Raw genomic sequence first — 25,521 nt, 5'->3', positions numbered from 1 at the left:
TGGAGTTATTTTGCTTTACTTTTGTGTAATTTTTCTGTCCTATTGTGCATTTTTGTTGTCTTTTTGTGTAGTCTTCAGAGATTTTTTTTTATCTGTGTGATGCGGAGTACGAGACGCAAACTGAAGCACATCTTTGTGAAAATGTAGCGCTTTTGATTCCTCAGTAGTATTTGTTGCAGTGTGAATCATGTCAGCTGAAGTACAGTGTGTGTATCGGTCAGAGAGACAAACCCACAGTGTGTCCTCACGCTGTGGCATGGCTGTGAAAATGCTCAGTGACGTGCGCTTGCCCTCCCTCAGTGACTCACCCTCTATCTGATGTTTCCTCTGATGACGAGGCTTCATCTCATCTCATCTAAAGGAGGCGACGTTCACCACCGTGATGAGATCAGACGCCACGCACAGACTCAGCTGTGAGCGACACGGAGAATCACCACCAGGATTTCAAACAAAGGCTCATCCAACAACTGTTTGGGACATATTTTATATAAATAATAATTAAAAAATATTCATTGGAAAAGAAAAACAAAAATAAAACTCAATGGAACAAAAACAACAAAAGAAAATAAACCCAACAGGTCAGTGACGATGTGGAGGCTTCAGTCCATCGGAGGCTCCTCCCCCTTTCGCCAGCTTCGTACAGCATGCAGGTTTAAGGTTTGTGTGGATCATCATCATCATCCTCACCACGAGGTTTGAATACAGAATTATTGACAACTTCAGCTTTTTTAAATTTAGAACTTTGTACACGCCAAAATGTCGGGTTAAAAAACGGCCATCGGGGGGTTGTGTAAAAACAAAAAAACAAAGACTGTGTGTGTTGTGTGCATCTGTGTGTGTGCGTGTGTGTGTGGGGGTCCAAGCTGGGGGCAGCATCAATAACATCAGCAGGTTTAATCACTCCGAGTCCAAACAGACGAGGATGGAACGACCTGTGAAAAACAGAGGAAAACACACAGTGAGACTCACACACACACACCTGTGTGCGAAGGTTATGCAATCTGACGACAACATTCAACACAACGTGTTTTTCTGCTTTTGGTTGCTCTAAAAAAACAGGAAAAGTTGAAGATGTCAATGTAAACCTCTGTTGTTTACCCAAAGAGGATAAAAACAGTTGTGACCCATAATCACAGACTTTTGACCCTCAGGGTTTGTGTGTCCTCAACTGTCCGTGATTTACTCTCTACTTCAGCCACCAGAGCGCGTCAGCGCACTGTTTAAGGAAGAATAAGCAGCACAAGTTCTCATTTTGACTGAAAAAAAACTGCAAAATGATGGCTGAATGCTTCACTCCAAAAGAAAACAATGGGCTTGTTAGAGCCCAACATTTAACAACGACCTGAGGAGAGAGAGAGGAAAAAAAAAACAAACAACTGAAATGTTACAACTGGTGAATAATGTAACAAGTGGCTGAGCCCAAAACGTAAAAATATCTTGCCTTGTATATATATATATATATATATATATATATATATACATATACACACACACACTGTATACATGAGGGTAAAGATAAAAACTTACCGAGGCTTATACATATATACACGCATACACATTCGTGTATGATACTATGCTCTATATTGAGGCAATAATTCCTTTAATCCATAAATTACTGACTCACTCTACGATGTAATAAAATTACTAGAATATTAGGGGAAAAAATAATGACATATATATATATATACACACAAAGTTTTAACGTTTTGGGCTCAGCCTCTTGTTTTTTTTTTTTTTTATATATATAACAATTCAGGTTTTGTCACATTTCGGGCCCTAACAGGTAGGCTTTACGCGATCAGGATTTTTTGGCCAATCACCAATCAGTGAGTTTTTATAAAAACGATCACCGATCCGATCATATGAGGAGGGATGGGCAACAAATTTAGTACTTTTTTTTTTTTTTACTACCTTGTACTGATTTATGTAAAATCAAACGATAACATGTTTTGGTACCTCTAGGCGCATGCTTGTGACTGAGGGAGTGCAGGAGTAGTAGATTTTACTTTTCATAGGTGCATAGCAGAGGTGGGGCACAGGCACACGCACCTGTGTCCACCAACCCACTAAAACGGACAGAAATGTCCGGTATCAAAAAGAAACTATAAGGAAGTGCCTCACCCAGTGCTCTGCTCTGACCGACAGATGCCAGTGAAATACTATAGAGCCGTGTCACGTAGAGCAAACATGTCGGTGGTGTGGAACGTCTTCAGTGTAAATGAGATGATGAAACAACAGGAGCATCTACTGGAAGTTTCATCATGACAATGACGTCATTGGTTGGAACGGAGAATTAAGACATTACAGCCGGTCACAGTAGTTGCGTAAAATAAAAAACTATCGGCCAATCCGATATAGCAGATCAGATCGGTGTAAAGTCTACCAACAGGAATGTTTACGGGCAATGGGGCCATGTGACATCAATCACGTGATTTCAAGATGGAGGAACACAGGCTGTAAAACGGTAAAGTAGTCCCACTTTTAAAAAAGGTAATAAAATGAATATGGTGCAAAATATTGATTTTTCTTTATTGATGTTTTATTAGACATAGATCTACTAATAAGAACATTTCAAAGATTTTAGGCCAAACTTGTAAAAACAGTGGAGGATCTCTTTGATTGAATTTTCGGTGGATATTAGTCGGACACTGATTCTAAAGAAATTCCCACTGAAGCACATGTTAGAAAATGTGACGACATGAAGCTGTAGCAGAGAGAGAATGAGCAGCAGACAATAAACATCAGCCCACTTCAGCTCAGAGCAAGTGAGTCATCGCACGCACGCACGCACACGCGCACACACACACACACACACACACACACACACACACACACACACACACACACACACACACACACACACACACACACACACACACACACACACACACACACACACACACACACACACACACACACACACACACACACACACACACACACACACACACACACACACACACACACACACACACACACACACACACACACACACACACACACACACACACACACACACACACACACACACACACACACACACGGCAGCTGTGGGCGTCGCCGGGAAGGATCTGAAATTTTGGTCATGGCTTCGAAACGCTACAATGTGGACAAACATATTTAGACGGCGGTAGCTCCGCCCACTCACCAGGTGGTGCAGGTGTGTATGGGGGGGGGGTGTCATTGCTGTTTGCAGGCCGACAGTTTTCGTATTTTGCTGGTTGTAGAGACTCCTTTGCGTGAAGGGTTGGACGACGATGAGGAGCGGCGCTCTGCTTTGGCCTTTCCTTCTGTCCCATTCAGACACACCGGCTTAGAAACTTCTGGACTGTGGTCCACGTCTCCCTCGTCCTCGTCCAACTCAGCCATTTGTCCTGGAAACACACACACATCAATATGTGAAACGTTTACATTCTAGAACTGCAAAACATTAAAAAAAAAATAATAATAATATGTGCTTCTGTGTGTCTATTATTAGACGGCTCCATTCACTTTATGTGGGCCACCACTTCAGAGAATCCCAGTATTGACTGGTAGTGCTTTTATGAAAAGTGGCTGTTGCCTAGCAACAAATAATGGATCTCCTTCTTCAGATTGGACGAGTTGGAAAACAAGTGGAAGTGATAAAAAAAGGCACAGCTCAAGTCGTCTATTCAAGTTATTGATTCTGTCTTCGTGTTAAAATTACAGATCACAATTGAGTTTTAAAGACTTTTATTCTCTTAAAAAAGAGAAAGGAGAGGAATATTTGAAAAAATGGGTTTACAACAAAGAAATCTAAACCCAAACAAAGACACTGAACAATAACTATTAAAATCAAGAGTGTGCGACCTCACTTTTATATTTTTTAAATCCATTTTTGACTTTTTTGTACAGCCCAGTCCTCGGTTTGTTCCATATTACAAAATAATAATAACTAAAGAAAAACCCTTTCATCATCAATCCAAACAGAGAGCTAAAGAAAGTTTTTTTTGTCTTTCTGGAATTTAGCTTTAGATGTGTTAAAAATACACAGTAGACCAGACCAAGTGCACAAAGTAATAAGATTTAAGTAACACTGTGCTGTCTCTCCTCTGTCAGCGACTATAAATGACATCATTGTCCTCATTAAACAAACTTGCTCAGAAGCTTATTCAAACTTCCACAGAGTAATTAAACCACTGCGATGTAGTGCGCTGTCATGGCCTCTATTTAATTAGGATCATTAGTGAGCTGCACGCGGAGGACAGGAAACACTTCTATTTTATGCCAGTTTTGTGTGTTTTTGTTTTCATCTTTTTGTATTTTCTCTGTCATTTTGTGTATTTCACATTGTCTGTTGACCGTCAGCAGATCTAATGAAGGATTTGGATGTGTTTGTGGTGGTGCTGCGGTAGTGTAATTAAGGGGTTCTAAACCTTGGGATAGCAAGACACTTTTTATGCAACTACACAAAACTTGGCATATTTTAATTGATTTTCATCACTTGTTCTTGCTATATTTTTGCTCCTTTTAATGCATTTTTGCTACATTATTCCCATTTCTGCCATTTCTCCATCACATTTCAATGCCTTTTCTGCACATTTTTTCCACATTAAAGACATTTTCAGCAGTTATAAACCCTTTCCATCACACGTCACCTATAGTATGTTGACCCATTACTGACTCTTTCAACCTCTTTTCACCATATTTCATGATTATTTTTTGTCAATTTTACCACATTCACCTTTTGTCATGCCTATTATTTTCCAGTTTAAACTAATTGTTACAATAATGACACTTTGAACCCCCCCCCACCTTTTTTTGTTTTTGCCCACTCTAATTTCTATGGCTTTTAAAATCCCATTTCACCACCTTTTCCACCATTTATGGTCCCTTTAAACCCATTTTATTTCAGATTAAAACAAGGGTTTCCATCTTTAAGATGACTATATATTATGGCCCAAATAATAGTAAACATCCTGGATAACAGTGGATATTATTCAGATGAATAAATAAATGTGGTTTTCACAGAATCATAGAACAATGGACCATCATTGTGCTGACTTCATGGATTGGCCATAAAAATAAAGGTCCCAGAGTCCAGGGACCCCCACTGTACCTAAAGGTGGTTGAACACAGTCATGAACATTGAAGAACAGTCACAGGAAACAGAAACCAAATGGAACTGATAAAACTTCTTCTCAGATGGAATCTAATGATGATAATTGCACCTCTGCTGTTGTAAAATCTAAAAGCTGTTTTGGGTGTTTTTTGCTCCTACCTGGCACTGTGAAGTCCTGAGTGTATATAATCTCGTCCTCTCCGTCGTACAGCTCGTCATCGTCGTCCTCCGTGTAGCCGTGCAGGTCCTCCAGGTAAGGGACCACGGTCATACTCCTCCATGGGTCTCTGCTCTCTGCACTGGCAGGGATGGGCACGGGTGGCTCAGACGGGGGGTGTTTCTTCCGTACCCAGCTAGTATAGCGAGACAATGAAAAAGCCAACATATAAACGTTAGCGTCATTGTAAACACAAAATAGGGAGACGGGGTGGGGGTCACTCACTTGTGTTGCCTTATGTTTTGTATGGAAAATCTCTTCACAGGGTCATACTCCAGCATGCCTGAAACACAAGAGGAGAAACCATTTTTTAAAAAATTAAAATATACTCGTTTTAGGAGAATATTCAGAACTGATCGGTAAATTTATCCCAGAATTGTCTTTCTGGTCAGACTTCATTGCAGAGGTTCCCAACCTTTACAATTAGTTTGTGATATTGTGTTGTTACTAGATTTATATTTTAGAAGGTGAACGTAGAGAATACAGTTGTTTGAGATTGTGTGTGATATTTTAATTTGGAAAAAGTATAACTTGTAATTTTTTATTTTATTTTAATTTTATTTCTAATTTAATTTAAATTTTACTCCCCCTTATTTGAGAAGGTGAAAGTACAGAATACAATTTTTTGAGATCGTGTGAAATGTTTTCATTTTAAAAAGTATAACTTTAAAAATTTAAACTGTAATTTTATTTTAATTAAACTTTATTCTATTTAATTTTATCCTGATAACTAGATTTATTTTTGAGAAGGTGAAAGTATAGAATACATCTGTTTGAGATGGTGTGTGGCATTTTCATTTGAAAAAGTATGATAACTAAAAAATGTAAATCGTAATTTTTTTATTTAATTTAAAATTGATTTTCTATTTAATTCTCTGGTGAGCGATAAGCCACAACTAATTTAATTTCAATTTTTAATTTAATTTATATTAAATGTAATTTTATTCAATCTTAATTTTAATTACATTTGTAATTTTAATTAAAAAAACTAAATTTTTTGGTCAATTACTAGAAATTTCAGGCGACCCTTTTGGTATTCTGGGCGTCCACCCAGATATGAATTTTGGTCCATATCATTCAACTCTACTTATGTGGCACTGATTGCAATTTTCAAAATAAAATGTGCTGAATCTAAAGGATAAAACAGACTAGAAAAGAGGAAGAGGATGCTGTTTCAATTTAAATCATAAGCACAGATAAGTCTACAGTAAGAGAGGATCATGTAGAGAGCTGATGGTAGTTCTGTGCATGTCCAAGGACACATTTTGTGTCACTGGGCTTATTTTAGACGCTGTAATTATGGACAGACAATCTCTGAGGTGCTGCGTCATTCAACACTGACGTCACAGGCTTAGGGAACAATCACTAAGTGAAACAAAACTGTTGAAAATGTGATGAAATCAAATGTGTTGTAATGGAATATTTCCATAAAAGGAGAAAAACATGTGAGATTTCCATAAAATTGTGTTCCAAATATGAATCGGAGGCTGGTCATGAAGCAGCAGCACTGCAGCATGTTTAGTATTCAGCTACAGGCTCCAGATCAATGGAAACTACGTCAGCAGACGGAGGGATTTCTACTGTTAGAGGAAACCTCACACACGTCCTCCTGCAGTGTCGGAGCGACATCTACTGGACGCACATGGAAATGAAGGCACAGTTTATTGGGATATACGCCATTACTAGAGTAAACTTGGTGTAATTTAACAAATAATTCCGTTGTAGATACTTACACTATCTCACTCCCTCCAAATACACAAATTCAACAAAACTTCACAATATTTGCAGGGATTACAGTTTTCCCACACTTGCACATTATTGTTTAAATTATTTGTTTTTCCACCTAAAATCTGCAGCTTAATTGAGAACAAACTGCTACGTATTTCAGTTCAAACAATTTTATAAAGGTTCTCTGCTCAAGTTGGTCCTCAAGGTGGTCGCATTTTTCTCTGCTCCCTCTTTTCCCACCCGTATCTGTCATTGCTGCTTCTTTGTTTTGTCTGGTGAATCTAATAGGAGCCTCTATTTGCATCTCATACAAAACTGGAATCATGGAAATGATTAGTTGGTCTCTCAATGTAATCGACCAATTTTTTGACAAAAAAATTTGGCAGTGGTGAGCCCGCCTGTCCAAGAAGTATGTTTGAGGCTGGATATGCACTCAACCCTTGCAACAAGTGGCGAGTTGTGTGTCTTGTCGGTTCCTTCCGTGGAAGACATCTACGTGATTGAAAATATGGTAGCAGGCATCCTGCTGATTGGAGCTGGCAGCTTCCTGCAAAGTCCGTATTACGTTAGCAGCTGTTTTGGGAAGGCTGCCAGTCATTTCTGAAGGATGGAACAGGGCTCTCAACACTCATGGTGAATGATCTCAAGAGCAAGCAGGAGCTGCTTTGGAACGTTTTCGCGAAGTTGATTCCAACTTGGAGAAGTTGAACGTGCGGCTTACTTTACTTACTATTACTGCTGGAAGACCCGGGACTCAAGGCTATCATAATTGAGCTAGCCTGAATCGAAAACAAATCGCTTATCATTATTGCCTCCCAAAGTCGGCCGCCCAAGGCTGTCTACTCTATCACCTGGGTGTTGTGCAGAAAGACGCTCCCCACCGCCAGCTGGAACTTTGTTTCTGAACTGAATCTAATCAAGGTCGTCACACGTCATTTGACTGTTTTCAGAACGGAGCGAAGGGATTATATTTCAACGCCTTTGTTGGTCGTCTGTCCATCCTCGCCCCAAGCTATAGGAAAGGTGGGTGAAGCATCCACATGAGGCTGCCAGTGCGTGGCCCCCCCAGAGGCTGGCAATCCTTTCCTCTTCTCCGCCATGAGTCAAGTTGAGAACCAAAATACGCTGCTTGCGTGTGACATCACGTATTTGTGACGTAAAAGAAACTGGTAAGCGAAATTGACAGGCAAGCAAACAAACGATTCTTAGGAATTGGATTACTGGGAACCAGTTCTCAGAAAGAACCAGTTTTCAATTCCCATCCCGAGTTATATGCGATTGTCGTCATGTTTCTTGGACGGGATGCAACTGAAAGGGTAAAATAAAGTATTCTGAATCTGAATTCTACTACTGTTGTGTATTAGTGAATGTGACGAGTCACAAAGCAAACAAAAATTTGAGTCACAAACATCTGAAACATTACGACACCGGGTCTCACTAAACAAATCCCGTTTTTTCAGCAACTTTCTATTCTTAAAAGCCAAATCTCTCTCTGTTTCAACTGGAGTTTTTAACCCACTATTGTAGGATGACTTCATGTTTATTTTAGAAAAACAAGCAGTTGTGTAACATTGTGTGCCAGACAACCTAACAAAACAGGTTCCCAAAAAATAAGAGTTCAAAGATCCAAATGGAAATGTTTGTTAGGTTTCCACTGAAGCAAAAACAAATCCTTTAATTGTCACTAGCAGAGTCATTGCATCCAACACATAATTAAAGTTATGATGATTGCATTAAAGCAGTGTTTCCCAAGCTTTTTTGGTTGTGACCAGAGCTAGGCAAAAAAATCGATTAAAACAATTTATCAAATTTTTAGATAAAACGATTTTTGTTAGGCAAATTAAAAAAAAAAAAAAGAAAAGATTTTTTTTTTTCTTTTCGTGTTCCGTCCTTGTGGGTTACCGTAGCGCGATGTGAGACAGCCCCCTCTTTGTTTACATTTATTTATTCTTTGGGTAGGCTATATGTGTGCCATAGACATGTTTAATTTTTTAATCGTACTATGCTGAGATGCTAGGTGAAGAGTTTATCATTTTTTAAAAATTGTACAGTTATGTTGTAAAAATATGTAGTTATCTGATTTCTTAATTGTTGAATGACAGAATCATTTACTTTTTATTTTGAGATTGTTTTATGCATTTTAACTCTCAAGGACAATCACAGCAATAAAGTTGCACTTTTGATAATATATCTGAAGTCTGGAGTCATTTAAAAAAAATTAAAAAATAATCGCAACTCGATTTTTTTCTTTTTAAAAAATTTGATTTTTTTCTTTTTTAGGCAAAATCGCCCAGCCCTCGTCGTGACCCTATTTTGATAGAGTAACTAGATTAATATTTGAAGAACAACGCGCTTAACAAGATGGCGCTAGCATGTACCGGCTGCCGTCTGCCCGCTCTACTTGAACTTTTGTTTGTAGCCGCACTGATCGGTTTTCTGTGCAAAAATATCACTGAGCTGAAAAAAAAAAAAAAAAAAGTGAATGTAACCATGTCGGAAATAAACTGAATAAATAAATAATAAATAAATAAATAAATAAATAGTTTACGACTGTCAGGAACTTATTCTTCTTAATCGTTCACATGATGTATGTCTGGGCTTCAACTCTAAGGATCAAACATCCAGACTTCATCCTCACTTGGCGTCAGTACCTGACTTCCTGCTACGCTCACCTGTTCTCCGGAGGAAGCGTGCTAAAAAACGGGGTAAACGTGGTGGAGTCCTGTTGAGGATAAAGGCGTTCTAGAGGTCAAACCCTGGGACTGATCCTGGATGTCAGTTAACATATGGATTACGGTGGATTCAGCCCGTGGCTCCAGTGCGTCTGGTCTCCGGCTTGCGTCACCTGCCGCTCGAAGCGCCGCTCCGCAGATGCCGTCACCGGCATCGGGGTGTGGATCACAGGTGGCTTCGTCCGCTGCGCCGCAGCTCTCCACAGGCCGACGAGGAAGTGACTCTACGCCTCGGCTTGCAGAATGCTAGATCGCTAGCCAACAAATCTCACCTCCTGAAGGACCTTTTTATGTCCCGCGGATTGGATCTGACGTTCATTACGGAGACATGGCAACGGGAAGATGACTACATTCATCTTAATGAGCTGTGTCCTACGGACTGCTCCGTGTTTGGAACTCCACGGCTTACACGACGTAGAGGAGGATTAGCGCTCCTATTCAGAGACGCTTTCAGCTGCAGACTGTTGGACATAAACACGTTCAACTTCTTCGAGCTCCAGATGTGTAAGGTTGGAAATGAACACTCTTTTTACTGTGTTTTAATTTACTGACCTCCTGGTCCTGCTCGTTTATTCCTAGATGAATTCTCTGAGTTTATGTCATCTATTGTTAAGCTGGAGAGTGTATTAATCCTTGGTGATTTTAATCTACATGTTGATAATTCGTCCTGTCCTATGACAGCTGAGATGATGTCTCTAATGGACTCTTTTCACTTTGTGCAACATGTGTCAGGTCCAACACACACTAAAGGTTATACCTTAGATTTGGTCTTTTCTTTTGGTTTAATGATTGACCATCTAGGTATTGAAGACTTACAAATAAGCGACCATTGCTGTATCATATTTAATTTGTCAATCACACTGGTACAGACTACTTCTAATGTGAAAAAGCGGAGACGCATTCTTAATGAAGCGATCCAACTACATTAGCTAGTTGCGATGATGTTGACACTTTTATGACAAACTTCAATAGCCATTGTCTGTCTGTTTTGGACACAGTAGCACCAGCTAAAAATACTCCAGGCTCTAATAGGAAACCTTGTCCGTGGATGAATGAAGCTATTTTTAGCTTTAGGAGAAGCTGCCGAAAAGTGGAACGGTTGTGGAAAACCACTAAACTAGAGGTGCACAGACTCCATTTAAAAGAAAAGATAATGGAGCTAAATGAATTAATAAAGCATGCCCGCTCTGCTTATTTTACTAATCTTGTTTTGCAAAATAAGAGAAACCCCGAGGTTTTGTTCAATACTATTGAAAATCTTGTTGCACCCTCACCGTCCCATGTGTCTGTACACACACAGGAGGACTGTAACAATTTTTTAAATTTCTTTGTAAATAAAGTACAAGATATCAGGGCTAGCATCACTCCTCCCTTGGTTAGCTTGTGCAGTGCATCAGCCCCTGTGAGCTCATGGTCCTCCTTCGCTCCTGTCAGCCTACAGGATGTTCAGATTTTAGTAGGAAAGATGAAATCCTCATCGAGCTTTGTAGACATTGTTCCTACTTCTCTGCTTTTAAACGTTTTTGATGTTGTTGGTCCTTGGGTGGTAAAATTGATAAACCTCTCACTTTTATCTGGCTCGGTCCCCAGCTTTTTTAAACATGCGATAATAAACCCCATTCTTAAAAAACCCAATCTTGATCCGGGGGAGCCTATAAACTACCGGCCCATATCTAAGCTTCCCTTCATGTCTAAAATCATGGAGAAAATGGTTGCTAAGCAGCTAACCTCATACATGGAACAGCATGATATTTATGATAAATATCAATCTGGTTTTAGATCAATCCACTCCACTGAAACTGCTCTTCTGAAAGTTTCTAGTGACGTGATGATGGTCGCTGACTCTGGTCATTACACAGTTTTAGTTTTACTTGATCTGACAGCTGCCTTTGATACTGTAGATCATAGTATACTGGTTGATCGACTCAAATCTGAGATGGGGTTTTTTGGTACTGTTCTCCAATGGTTTACCTCTTACATTAATGGAAGAACCTTTAATGTTGCTATTAACGATGTAATGTCTAATAAGTCCAACCTGTCATGTGGAGTAGCCCAGGGCTCTGTTCTGGTTCCTGTTTAGTTTTTATTGTATCTGATGCCTCTTGGTCGGTTGATCCGTGGTTTTAAAAACGTGTCTTATCATTTTTATGCTGACGATATCCAGTTGTACTGCTCCTTTAATGACTCAGAGTCTCACTTTTTATCTGAGATCTTAGACTGTATATCCTGTATCAAAAACTGGTTGTCATCAAATTATCTCCAGATAAATTCAAACAAAACAGAAACTCTGATCATTGCTCCTGATAAAAACATCCCTCTAATTAAAAACTCTCTTGGTGATCTTGGCTCATCTGTTAAAATCAGCCTCAGAAACCTTGGGGTTGTTTTTGATCAGTCCATGTCTTTGGAGGGACATTGTCGTCAATTGACTAAAAACTGTTTTTACCACCTGAGAAATATCTCTAAAGTGAGGCATCTTTTATCAAAATCAGATCTGGAACTGGTCATACACGCATTTATATCATCTCGTATTGACTACTGTAATTCTGTTTTTACTTGTTTTAATAAGTCGACCCTAAACAGACTCCAGATCGTTCAGAACGCTGCTGCCAGACTTTTAACTGGTGCTTCTAGAACATCCCACATCACCCCCATTCTTGCTACTCTGCACTGGCTTCCAGTTAAGTTTCGCATAGAATATAAAATATTAGTTCTCAAGTTTCGAGCACTACATGGTCAGGCCCCTAAATATATCTCGGACTTGTTGTGCCCCTACTCATCAGGGCGATGCCTTCGGTCTTCAGGTCAGGGTCTCCTAAAGACCCCAGAAACTAAATTTAAAACTACAGGAGACCTGGCATTCCAGGCTGTAGCTCCCAAACTCTGGAATAACCTGCACCAGTCTCTCAGGGAGCTCAACTGTGTGGACACTTTTAAAAAACTGCTGAAGACTACACTTTACAGAAAAGCTTTTAGTTAACTGGATTTTAATTTTTATTTATCCTTTAATGTTGCTGTTCTTATGATATTTATGCACTCTTGTTTTATTATTTTATTGTTTTGCACTTATACTTTTACCACAACTCTGTACAGCACTTTGTAATTTTATCTGCAAAAAGCGCTTTATAAATAAACTACTTACTTACTTGAAGAAGTGAAAGTATAGAATACAGTTTGTGTTAAGATTGTGTGGAGTTTTAATTCGAAAAACATATTATTCTAAAAATTACAAAAATATAATTACAATTTTTATTATTATTTAATAAACTTTTCAATTATTTAATTTTTAAACTGTATTGTTATTTTACTAGATGTGTACTTGAGGAAGGGAAAACAGACTACATTTGTTTGAGACAGTGTGGTGTTTTAATTTGAGAAAGAAAGATAATAAATTCCCAAAAAATTATTTTAATCAGTGTTTTTTTTATATTTCAGGCGACTCCATTTGAATTTCCGGCGACCCCACATGGGGTCACGAGCCCTAGATTGAACAACTCTGCATTAAAGAGTAATTAAACCCAAAACCAAAATTATTTTTCTGCTGAAATCAAATGTATTTGGTGTGAATTCATGTTGATTGATTCTAGTACAACTTTTCACATTTTAGTCAAAGTTTTTAAATGTTGTTGTATTTTATTGTAAAATGTCAGAGTGAATGCCCTATATGGGCTGAAACAACTACTACAATTTAATTTTGCTATTGCCTGTGAATGGAGGTTTGTGGTGGCTTCTTACATCACTGTGGAGTACGACGGACTGAGAGGATAGTGATTAGATAATTCGCTTCTATGTAGATTTTATAGCATAAACTAAGTGTGTCTTAAATGCTCCAGAAGCTCCGCCCATAATCAAGGATTTTATTTTTTAATTCCAGCCGAAAACCTGCGGGCTTATTTCCTCTTTCAGGTTGTTGGGTTTAATAAATAAAACGTACCTCTCAGCAGGTCAGACAGCAGAGGTCCACACTCCTCAGGAATAACATAGTCTCCTTTCCCAATGTTCTCAAACAGCTTATAGATGTTGTCTCCCTCAAACGGATACAGACTGGTTGTTATATTGTATCTGAAAACAAAAGAAGCACATCAGTGTGAAGCTGTGAGTGAGCAGCAGGTGAACATCCTTGTCCTGGTTGTATAGTTTTAGTCTCGTCTACTCACAGTGTTACTCCAGCAGACCAGATGTCCACTTTAAATCCTGAAAACGTGTCCAGGCCGTTTGCGATCTCTGGAGGCTGAAAGGCTGGAGATCCTTGACTGGTGCAGCACGTATCGCTCTCTGCAAACGGGTGAAGGGCCTGGAGGACACGACGGAAAACAATACATTTTAGTTCAGGGTGCAGATTATAGGTGGGAAAATATCCAAGAAATACTAAATTCACTTCAATGTCCTTGATTTTGTACCATTTTTTTTTTTAATTAAAATTTTGTGTAATCAGAGTTCTTTCAACAATGTGAGATAAATTATCCAAGCAAGAAGTCAATGCATGATATTAATTATAATTTCTGTCATTTTGTGACAAATTTTTATATAATTTGGGACAATTTTGGGGAATATTTTGAAGAAAATTGCAAGATTTAGAATGTTTTAAATTTCTTTTAATAATTTTAACGAGCCGTAGTTTGCACCTTTACGTATAATGATATTTAAAGTAAGTAATAGCTGAAAAAAAGTAAATTTAAACCTAAATTTACTTAAATGTAGTTGATTATAGACCAATTTTTATTCAATTTGGGAAAATTTTGTGAAATATTTTGAGGAAAATTGCAGGAATTTCAAAAACTGTTGATTTCTTTTAATAATTTCAATGTGCCGCAGTTGCAAATGATATTAAGTATTTAATATCCAATCAATAGGTGGCTTTAACCATAAATTCACTTAAATGTCCAATCATCACCTCCTTTTGCTTTTATACATTTCAGGATTTAATTAGAATCATATATTTTACTCAAATTATATATAATCTGATATTATTTATTCAGAATATTTCCAATATTTATATATTTTTATATACTTTCCTCTGTTAGCTTTAATTCCTGTTTTCTCTGAGAGAGGTACATACTGTAGTTAATATATAATTTATATTTATGTTTATATATAGCCATTACAGATTGTTTTCGCAGCAGATACGATTTGTTTTTTGTTTCTTAATTCCAAATGTGATTCTCAACATTTTTCTTGTACTTTTTTGGTTATTTTACATTGCTGATGTATTATTTTGATATGAGAGCATCCGAGGATGAAAATTAATGAAAATTCAAGACCTATAAGGAGTGTTCACGTGAAATTAAATAATTCAAAAATAATTGTGGTAATTGTAGTTAATTCTGACAATAATCACACCAAGAAAATCTGTAATCTAACATCCCGAGCCTTGAGTTGGACACAAACATGTATAACTATGGTCCTGAATGCTGATTGGTCAGACTCACCTCTGCTACGCCCAGGTCAGAGATTTTCAGCGCCCCGTCTGTGGTCAGTAGCAGATTTCCTGGTTTAATGTCTTTGTGAACTATTCCCTGGCTGTGCAAATACTCCAGGCCATCTAAGAGCTGGCAAAAGTACCTGCAACACACCGCAATTACAGGATTTATGTACGTGATTAAAACAATTTATCACATCTGAGCTATTTTATTTCAGTAGCTCTCTGGCAGGGAGCAGATATTCACACAATCTACAATCAGTTAGTGCAACGGTAAAGGTCTGCAGTCCCTGATCTAAACTTAGCCATGAAGCTCAGGCTAAATATAGCTGCTGGACTAGGAGAAACATCAAGTGGAGGAAAAAAAGAAGAAACGTACCCGTGAGCTTGAAATACTGGAAACCTTTTCTCTGGGACGCTGTCCAGCATTTCCTGCATCCCACAAACGCAATACTCCATCACCATATACGTACGGCTGGAGTTAAGAGAAAGTTTGCCAACGCAACTTAAGTTAAACACAGGGCTAAATAATCTAACATGTTAAAGGAATGTGACACTGAGAACGTGAAGGATATATCTTCTGCTTCTCCTCGTTGTAAAGAACATCCACCAACTGAATCACATTCTTGTGTTGGAGTCTTCTTAGCAGCTGAATCTCTCTGTGAAAACACACAAGAACATTTTATTACACACACACACACACACACACACACACACACACACACACACACACACACACACACACACACACACACACACACACACACACACACACACACACACACACACACACACACACACACACACACACACACACACACACACACACACACACACACACACACACACACACACACACACACACACACACAAAACAAGTAGAGTTGGAGTAGAGCAACAAAAGCTGCCTGATGACTTAAGTGAACCGTTAGGGTTTTAACAAACCTCTGTAGACGGAAACTAAATCAGTGCCAATTCAATAAGCAATCAATAGATTATGATTTAGAAATAAACTCTCTTTTTACAATTTATCAATAGTCTAGAAATCCATGTACAGTATGTAGGGCCCTATAAATTCCAAATTCCGTGTTTTCTAAATACATTTTTCTTAAAATATTTCGTCATTTTTTTCAGAAGGTTTTAACTTCTGAGGAAACAATATAAATAATACAGAAAACCATAATTAAACCAAAATATATGTCAAAATAAAAACGTAATTTAAAACCATGTGTAAGCTCCAATTCAAAGGGAGATCAAAGTTGTACTGACATGGATTATTTTGATTATTTACAATAAGTCATAAAGATGTATGAGAGCAGCATTATTGTCCCCCAATGGTTTACTGAATCAGAGCAGGTTTACTGATTACGTTTTGATCAACTTCATTTAAATTATCCTGATGAAATCATTCCAGACCAAAACGCTTAGACAAAAACAAATGGACACAAGGATACATCAGTTATTTCATATGTAAATCAATTTGTTTTACAATCACAAAAATAAATTGTTAAAAAAGGTGGTGAAATGGGATTTTAAAAACCACAGAAATATGTTAAAAGTTGAAAATTAGAGTGGCCAAAAAAAAAGGAGAGAAAAAGTGGTAAAAAGAGTTTAAAGTGTAAATAAAAGTAGGAACAATTGGTTTACTTTAAACTGGCAAATAATGGGCAAGACAAATCGTGAATGTGGTTAAATGAAAAACTTTGTTGTGCTTTTTTGAAAAGCAAAAGCTAATGGAAAATCAAAAAAATGTCAGAATATTCAATAAACATTTGATTTCTTTAAAAACCATGTCTAAAAATGTATTCTAGGCTATTTATGCTCTATTAAAAAAAAAAAAAAATAGTGAAAAACTTAACCACATTCGATATTTGGCCAAGCGTTTATATTTTATACAGCTTTAGCCACAAATTTTCATTTTGGTGCATCCCTAAACAAAAGTAACTGAACATTGTACAAAACAACATGGAAATACAAAAAATTGTAACAAATTCATCAAGGAACACACAAGACAACTACAAATACACACAAGTAATTGAAAATAATACAAAATGACACCGAAAACACTCATAATTGCATTAAAAACACAGATATTGAAAAAAAACAAAAACAAAACAAATGACAGCATTAGGTGTAAAAAGTGGTAGAAAGGGTTTATAAGTGCTGAAAATGTCTTAAAAGTGGAAAAAATGTGCATAAAAAGCATTGAAATTTGATGAAGTGGCAGAAATGGGAGTAGTGTTGCAAAAATGCATTAAAAGTAGCAAAAATATGGCAATAAAAAGTGATGAAAATAGGTTAAAATGTGAAAAGTTTGGTGTAGTTGAAGAGATATATGGAAAAAAAGTGATATTTGTAACTATGAATGTAGATACAGGCTTCTCCTTATGCGACACTGTATATGGTGCAGTGACAGGTCAGAGCTATAACAGGCTTCTGTGTGTGTGTGTGTGTGTGTGTGTGTGTGTAATAAATCAAGCTCTCAGGGCCTGACTGTGCTGCTGAAACATCATTTGTCTTCTAACTGGAAACCTTGTGGAGCCGTTCCCTCCTCATCGACCTGCAGTTACATCAAGCTGTGTCGGCCTTTTGCCTTAAACACAACCCCACCACTAGAATGCTTTCTACTGACATGCTGGATTATTCTGGGATGGATCACAGTGTTCAGCCTCACTCAGTCACTTACTGACACTTACTGCTGATATAAAGACACGGATACTCTGTGCATATTGTAGAACCATCTGCACTAGTGCACTCATGCACTTCTGTCATCCTGAAGCAGACTTAATATTCTTGTGGCTTTGCACCAGCAGCATGCTAAATGCAAAGATCCTAGCAACGCTGTAAAAACAGGAAGTATTTGGATGGCTGGAATGCCAACAAGCAGGCGCTGAATGAAGAAGCGTGACCTGCTGAGGACACACGAGCTGCAGGAAGGACAAGCTCTGCATATCTATAAAGTACACTACAGCAGACGTTGGAAACTAGAGGCACGGGGGCCACATGTGGCCCTTGGGCTAATTTTGCGAGGCCTGTAAAGTAACCACATAAAATGACTCAAGATTACACAAAATGAGTGAAAAATATACAAAATGACAAAAAATGAATAAAAGATATAAAATGACAACGAAGACACAAAATGAGAAGAAAATTACTTAACACAATAAATAACACAAAAATGACATCAAAAACACTCAAATGCACCAAACTTTTCTCACCATGTCAATAAAACGGTGTTTACAGTGGAGATCGTAAACTTTTGAAAGCTAATTTCATTCTTTAACATGTTTTTATTTCCTGAGTAAATTATCTTTAATCTATTGATCTACACATTGTCTTTATCTGAAAATAAAATATTGACTTTGGCAGCTTTAAACAACTACAGAGCAAAGAATCTGTAGTTTTTTTTACAAGTCAAATCTGATGGAAAACTGTTGAGTGTAAAAAACTAAAGTTGCACTAAAGACCTTAAAAGTTCATCCTTTTAATCTTTACCAGAATTATGATGTCCTACATGACTTGGATATTTCCAGAAAAACAAGTTTTATCAAGCCATCGTCTCAGGGCTGTCCTGGTTACTATGGAAACTGCTGCACCAAACAGATCTTTATCTCTGAACTACGGTAGATTTACTTTTGTATGTTTCCATGTACGTCTTTTACTTAGTCCTATGGTGCATAAATATGACGACATGTGGGACTTAATCCTATTTCAGAAAGTCTAAAAATACACTGATGAGGGGAATCGGTACTATTTTCTCTCTTGAGGTTTTCTCTCATTAATTAAAACGAATGAGGATTAATAACCTTCAAGGGACTCCACCGAACAAAGAGCTCATGATGACAACAGATTTCAGAGGGAGAAAAATGTCTGCATTTATAATCATCCTTAGATGAACGAATGTTTAAGTCTATTTATGAACCATTTTCTACTCAAAAACTATATAAATATTGTGGTTCTACTCATTTCTACAGTTTTGGGGCCTTTCAAGGCCTTGTGCACTGCAAGGTTTACCAGTGAAGTGTGTTCATCTATAGCAGGTGTTATCAATGTTTGGGTCAGGACCTCATTTGGGGTTGCGAGACAGTGGGAGGGGTCCCCAAATGCCTACAAGAAACTAAGAATGTTTTTTCTGAAGAATCTGAGCCCATTTTTGCTTATTTTTACCCCTTTTCTGCAACTCCACCAATCTTTCTATATTTTAACCTATTTTCATCACTTTTTCTTGCCATATTTTTGCTCCTTTTAATGCATTTTTGCTACATTCCTCCCATTTCTGACACTTCTCCATCAAATTTCAAGGCCTTTTCTGCACAAATCTTTCACTTTCCAGATCTTTTCAGCACTTATAAACACTTTCCACCACTTTTCCATCTAATGTCACATATGTTGACTCATTATTCTCACTTTTAACCTCTTTTCACCATATTTCATGCTTATTTTTTCCAATTTAACCATTAATTCATTTTTTTATACATGTAATATTCTGTTTAAGGTTAAATGTCTGCAACTCATTGGTTAATAATAAATGGAATAGTTTCTCATACCTCCTGTTGTGGACAATTGATTCATGCTAATATCGTATTGACATCGATCAATACTCAAGGATGCAATATCGGTATAGTATCAGAAGTGAAAAAGTTGTATTTGGACACCCTGAGTATTCTTGATGTCATTTTGTGCACATTTGTAGGCGTTTTGTGTGTTTTCGTTGTCATTTTGTATATTTCTCTCTCAAGTTTTGTTGACATTTTGTATATTTTTAGGAGACATTTTGTTTGCTTGCTTACAGTTGCCCATGTCTGATATATATATATATCTTATCAAAAGCACCAAAATTTAATATTTTACAGCAAATGAATATCGGTTCAATATATTGGTTTCCTTTATTACTAATAATCGGTAACAGCCCAAAAAAACATATGGGTCGATCCTCAATTCAAACACAGGTTATTTATGTATTTGTTATTTCTCTTCAACATTGCAAGTTGCAAACATGCATGAAGGAACAAAGGAAAACCACTTACTTTTTCACATTAGCCTCTCCGTTGGGAATCCTCCGTAGTTTCTTCTTCTTCAGTATCTTGACGGCGCGGCGACAAAGTGTTTCAGAGTCCAACATCTCCTTGACTTTGCCGTAGGACCCCTCCCCCAGGAGGTCCCCCATTAGATACTTCCCTATGAGCTTGGCCCTCTTCCTGCGTGGTTGGTAGATCACCTCAGTGGAGTCGATGCGGTGGATGAACGTGTCCATCTCCATCAGCTCGTTCTCGTTCAGATAGTCCAGATGATGCAGCTCCTCAGAACTCATGTCGCACACTTTGGACCTCCTTTGCAAAAAAAAAAAAAGGTTCTGCAGATAGCAGAGATTTCTGCTGTGGAGTAATAAATTCAACAGTGAGCTTTGGGCTCCGAGAAGTTCTTATTTTAGCAAAAAATAATTATTAGAAACACAAGAGTTGGGAGAGGCCATTATCAGGAAGTAGGAGGTGGGTGGATCCCAGTCTGTAAACATCAGAACCAATCAGTGCAGGTACCAGAGCATGGCGTACTCTACAGTAGTGTTTCTTCTCTATCACCTACAAATAAAATCAATAGCACATGTCCTTTAAGCGCTCCATGCTAGCTCCTGTTCTCAGGACACATCGATGGGGGAGGGGGGACGCTGGACTGGATCCAAGTGGAGCGGTGGGAGGAGGTCCGGCTCCCGGGGGTCGGGTGAGCCATCCGACGTGTAGAGGAAGTCCTCAGGTGTCCTCCATGTCAGCAGGGCTTCCACCAGCTCACGCCCGGAAACTGAAGTCAAACATCAGAACACCTTCAGGTCCACATTACATTGAAATTTACAAATAGGACATTTTTTATGTAAACAAAACACTTTCAATACTGACACTTCCTGTTTACTCCCAACTGTTTGTTTCAGGAGTTTTACTGAAAATCCTGTTTTAGGTTTTTACTAAAATGAGCAAACACATACTTAAATAAGGGCTGCACAACTAATCAAATTTTAATAGCGATCACAATTTTGGCCTCCACGATTAAATTATCCTGATCGTCTGTGATTTTAATGTTTAAAATGCAACCTCTGATGGACATAAAACTGGACAAAGCTGGAGTTTTAGGTTTTTTTAAGTAGGACGCTAATATTTAACGTGTCGACATGCCCCCATGAGTTGATTTACATAAGTACCTAATAATTAGTAGGGGTGTCCCTATCCGATATTGATATCGGTCCAATATCAGCCATAAAATGAATATCGAATTTTATCGGACTGCATCTAAAATCTCCGATAAATATTATATTCATTCAATTGTAGAATACTGCAGACATTATGTTGAAGGTTAAAATGTATGTAACCAATTGGTTAATAATAAATGGGTCAGTTTTTCCTCATACCTACTGTTGCTGACTATTGTTCTCTGTTTGAGTAACGTCACTTGATCAAACCTTTTCTGATATTTCACACTACAAAATTAGTAATAAAAGTATGTATGATTCGTGCTGATATCGGATTGATATTGGCCAATAATCAAAGCTGCAATATTGGTATCGTATCAGAAGTGAAAAAAACACAACTTTTTAATTTCCGATATTGCAGCCTTGCGTATCGGCCGATACCACTATTGATAAAAAAAAAAAAAAACAATTACTTGACACGAGAAGCAATGTTTTTTTCAATTTAAATGTATTTTGGTATATGAGAATAAATGAGCTCAAACAATTATTATTTCCATCACTGAGTACTAACATAATGTGTAATATGAATAACGAATATTTAAATTGAATTCTTCACAAAGCACTAACTTAAATTTAACTGAGCTATAATCATGCTTTACTGGATTTTTAGTAAACTTTGTAAAGCAAATGTGTTTTTGTATTAAAATAAAAAACAGCACTTAGTACAGAACATTCCAGAGAAGTGGAAACTGAACATGACGAAATAGTTAGAATATCTGTGTCATGAAATAAACAGAGCAACTGATGAATTTAGTTTGAAATAGTCTTTCTACGTAGCAGTTTATACAGTACGTTGGTTCTCCTGTTTCTTGTGTTGTGGTCTGTGCATCAGCATTATGGGTGTATCAGGAACTCATGAAATGAGAAAGATTCTGCGCTGTTTGGAGTGCAAAAAAAAAATTAATAGCGATTCACGGATTAAAATTTCAGCACTAATTATTATATGATATATAAATATTGTAAATACAAGCCCATACATTGTTGCTGTTTTTGTTACATGATTATTAGTATTATGATAATATTTCTGTTGAATTGTGCCAATGTTGCGTTATTTTACTTTTTATTCACTTTCCAATTATTAATTCCCAATGTGTGCAGTGCCATTTTCTTTTTCTCTAACAAACATTTTTATTTCATTTTAAAGATGCATTCAATTATTTTTTTTTTTACAAATTCCATGATAAGGGAAAACATTTAGAGGAAGATCTAATATGTTTTTGTGTGTGTGTGTGTTTTTTTTAACATTGCATGTGAAACGTGTGTAAACACTCTTGCTAATCTATTCAAACACACAGCATTGTTTACATTGGCATCACAAAAGTAAATACACACGATCAATTCTTAAATATGCTATAAGCTAGCAGTGCAAAGTTTATCCAACACAGTGGACCTGGAATTTGATGGAGGGATTATCTTCTTTAAAAAACAAACTAAACTAAATATAAATGTGGCCTAAGGTTAAATGTGCAGGAACAATTTAGTAGTAGTAGTTTAGTTCGTCATTTCATTCCATTAAACAAAACATTTCCATTATTTCATGTACAGCATGACCAAAATAGTTTAGGCTGAATACTTAAGCCTAAACCCTAATTTCAATTATAATTTTAGTAAAGTAAATAGTTACGGGCGAGTTCAGTGAATCATTTAATATTTTCTTAACTTATATCTACAGGAAAGCTAAAGAAACAAGGAAAAAGAATCCCTAGGATGTTGGATGTTCAACTAAACCAAACACCAGCCATGGGCAACTGGTGGCCTGGGGGCCACATGCGGCCCTCTGACTAATTTTGAGGGCCCCCCTAAGTTAAACACAAAAATGTACACCAAAAACCAACATATTACAAAAAAATAAGAAAATTACAACAAAAACCCCACAAAACTCCAATAAAAGATATAAAAGTACAAAAACACAAAATGATAAAAATAGATAAATGACTCATAACACACACAACAGAAAAAAATAAAATACACAGGATCACTCCCTAAAACACAAAAAAAAACACACAAAAAACAGAAAAATATGCAAAATGATAACAAAATACATAAATAACTCGTAACATACAAAACAGTAAAAAATAAAATAAAAACAAATACACAGGATCACTCCTAACACACACACACACAAAACAGAAAAATATACAAAATTACTCCAATACGCAAGACAACTACAAAAATAACAGAAAAACACAGAATGTCTTAAAAAAAAAAAAAAAACACAATACCGTAAACAATAAATAATAATAATACGGTACACACAAATATATATTTACAAAATAGCAGACCCTCAGATATAAATACATATAGGATTAGGAATACTCTGATTTAAAGCAGAGCAACACCTTCATTAGCGCATCCTAAAATGATTTTTTATAAATACTAACGTGTATTAACAAACCATTAAATAATATACATACTAATGCTTGTTAAATATATAAAGGCATATTTGGAGGTGGAGTGCATAAGTTATAGTTAAATGGGGGTAACATCGTCACAGTGAGTGTCTGCAGCAGCTAACGAAGCTCGAGCAGCTGCAGCAGTTAGCCAACTTTGACTTACATTCACATTAGCCTTAGCATTGGCAAACTTCACATCATTCTGAGACAGCAGCTAGCTCAGAAAATTAAGCGTTTCACTTCACACTCGTGATTTAAATAGAATAATAAGTTCAAATATATAAGCGCGGTCCAGTGAGAGTAGAAATAAGGCAGCTGAGAGCAGCTAGCACGGAGCTAACTGGAGCTGCGTCGGTTAGCGAGCCGCTCAGACTCCAGCTTTAATGAGCCGAGTCCGCTTTAAAACCAACACTCACCGGCGTCCACGTGAGCACAGCTCCCCGCAGCAGCTCTTCTTCACCTGTTCCACTGTCCGCCCGGGATAAAAAGCGATATTTCACTGAGCTATGACGAAATTAAGTAAAGGATTGAGACTTCTCCGTGTTACTCTTGGCTCTCAGGCTGTCGCCATCTTGCCCTCTTCGCCTCCCCAGGCCCCTCCCCCTCGCACTGACAGCGCTGACGTTAATGCGTCAAACATTAATCAAGTTCACATTTAACTCGTTTAATCAGACCGAAAAGGACTAAAATCGTCAAACCATTGAATAGTTTCAAACTTTTACGTTTTATAAAACACATTATAAATGGCGTGGAACTAATTTTGTTGAAGAATTCTAAAAAAAAATTCAAGGAACGTGTGCATAACACTGCCACCTACAGGGAGCTACGGGTACTGCAATGTAAGGCTTACATTGATTTTTCTTCACACTTATGTGAGAAAAATTTGAACTTTTTTCACAGCAGGGGCCAAATTATCAACATTCATGTCAGCATTTAGAATAGGCCCCAATCTGAGCATTAATAAAGGAAACAACAAAGGGTTTCCTATATATTTTTGTTGGTTTTGTGTAGTTTTTCCTCAGTTTGTTTTTGTTTTGAAATGTCATTTTGTTTGACTTTGTATATATATATATATACTGTATATATATTTTTGTCATTCAGTGTATAATTTTGTTTGAAATGAATCTTGTGTATTTGTTGTTTTTTTTGTATTTTCATTGGCATTGTGTATTTTTCTGCTTATTGTACTCATCTTGTGTATTTTTGTTGTCCTTTTGTGTGTTAATCTTTTTGTTTATTCTGTTTTGTGCAATTTACTCACAAGTGGTGCATTTTGCTGTTGGGCAAATGTACTACCTTGCCTTAACCTAATACTGCAAATAAAATAAATTGAGTTGTTGTAAATTGTGATACCATACTATCCGATTAAGTGATTAATTTATAAACCGATTATGAAAATAATAGTTAGTTGCAGCTCTACTCAAAATACACAAAAAATGACAATAAAATACACAAAATGACTCATAATACACACAGTCCGGCTAGCGTTAGCTTGTTTCTGACACTAACGTTACTGGTTGGTGTTGTTTTATTAGAAAGTAGCAGACAATATCTTTATGAAGTGACCTGACAGTCTTATCGGTTTTGATGTGTGGTTTACTGGCCATTTAGCAACATTCACGCCAGCTTTCTCCTGAGGAGGGACTTTGGAGGCAGGCAAGAGAGCAGCGGAGGGGGAGGGATCTGAAAGTTGTACATGTTCAAATTTAAT

At 37.2% G+C, this 25,521-nt stretch overlaps 1 protein-coding gene across 1 annotated transcript; it reads right to left on the bottom strand.

Annotated features, from left to right (window-relative positions):
- Window positions 1–465: 465 nt before the first annotated feature.
- On the bottom strand, window positions 466–24,408 carry LOC114458424 (serine/threonine-protein kinase STK11-like). Its single transcript, XM_028440789.1, has 11 exons — window positions 24,227–24,408; window positions 20,207–20,975; window positions 15,755–15,838; window positions 15,559–15,648; window positions 15,190–15,322; window positions 13,918–14,054; window positions 13,695–13,822; window positions 5,526–5,583; window positions 5,243–5,436; window positions 3,149–3,374; window positions 466–932 (listed from the first exon to the last, which is right to left on the bottom strand). The coding sequence occupies exons 2-10, from the start codon at window positions 20,488–20,490 to the stop codon at window positions 3,181–3,183; spliced, it is 1,302 nt and encodes a 433-aa protein (XP_028296590.1). The 5' UTR covers window positions 20,491–20,975; window positions 24,227–24,408; the 3' UTR covers window positions 466–932; window positions 3,149–3,180.
- Between the last annotated feature and the right edge of the window lie 1,113 nt (window positions 24,409–25,521).

Source organism: Gouania willdenowi, unplaced genomic scaffold (genome assembly GCF_900634775.1).
Source record: "Gouania willdenowi unplaced genomic scaffold, fGouWil2.1 scaffold_119_arrow_ctg1, whole genome shotgun sequence".
NCBI lineage: Eukaryota > Metazoa > Chordata > Actinopteri > Blenniiformes > Gobiesocidae > Gouania > Gouania willdenowi.
Note: the sequence above shows the minus strand (reverse complement) of the source record. Positions and strands in the feature narration are given on the sequence as shown.

Excerpts from the sequence above, each read along its gene's own strand:
- LOC114458424 (XM_028440789.1), bottom strand. The coding sequence starts at position 20,490 with ATGAGTTCTGAGGAGCTGCATCATCTGGACTATCTGAACGAGAACGAG. Across the intron at positions 13,823-13,917 it reads TGGTCTGCTGGAGTAACACT|ATACAATATAACAACCAGTC; the intron begins GTGAGTAGACGA and ends TTTTGTTTTCAG. Across the intron at positions 5,584-13,694 it reads GCTGTCTGACCTGCTGAGAG|GCATGCTGGAGTATGACCCT; the intron begins GTACGTTTTATT and ends CTTGTGTTTCAG.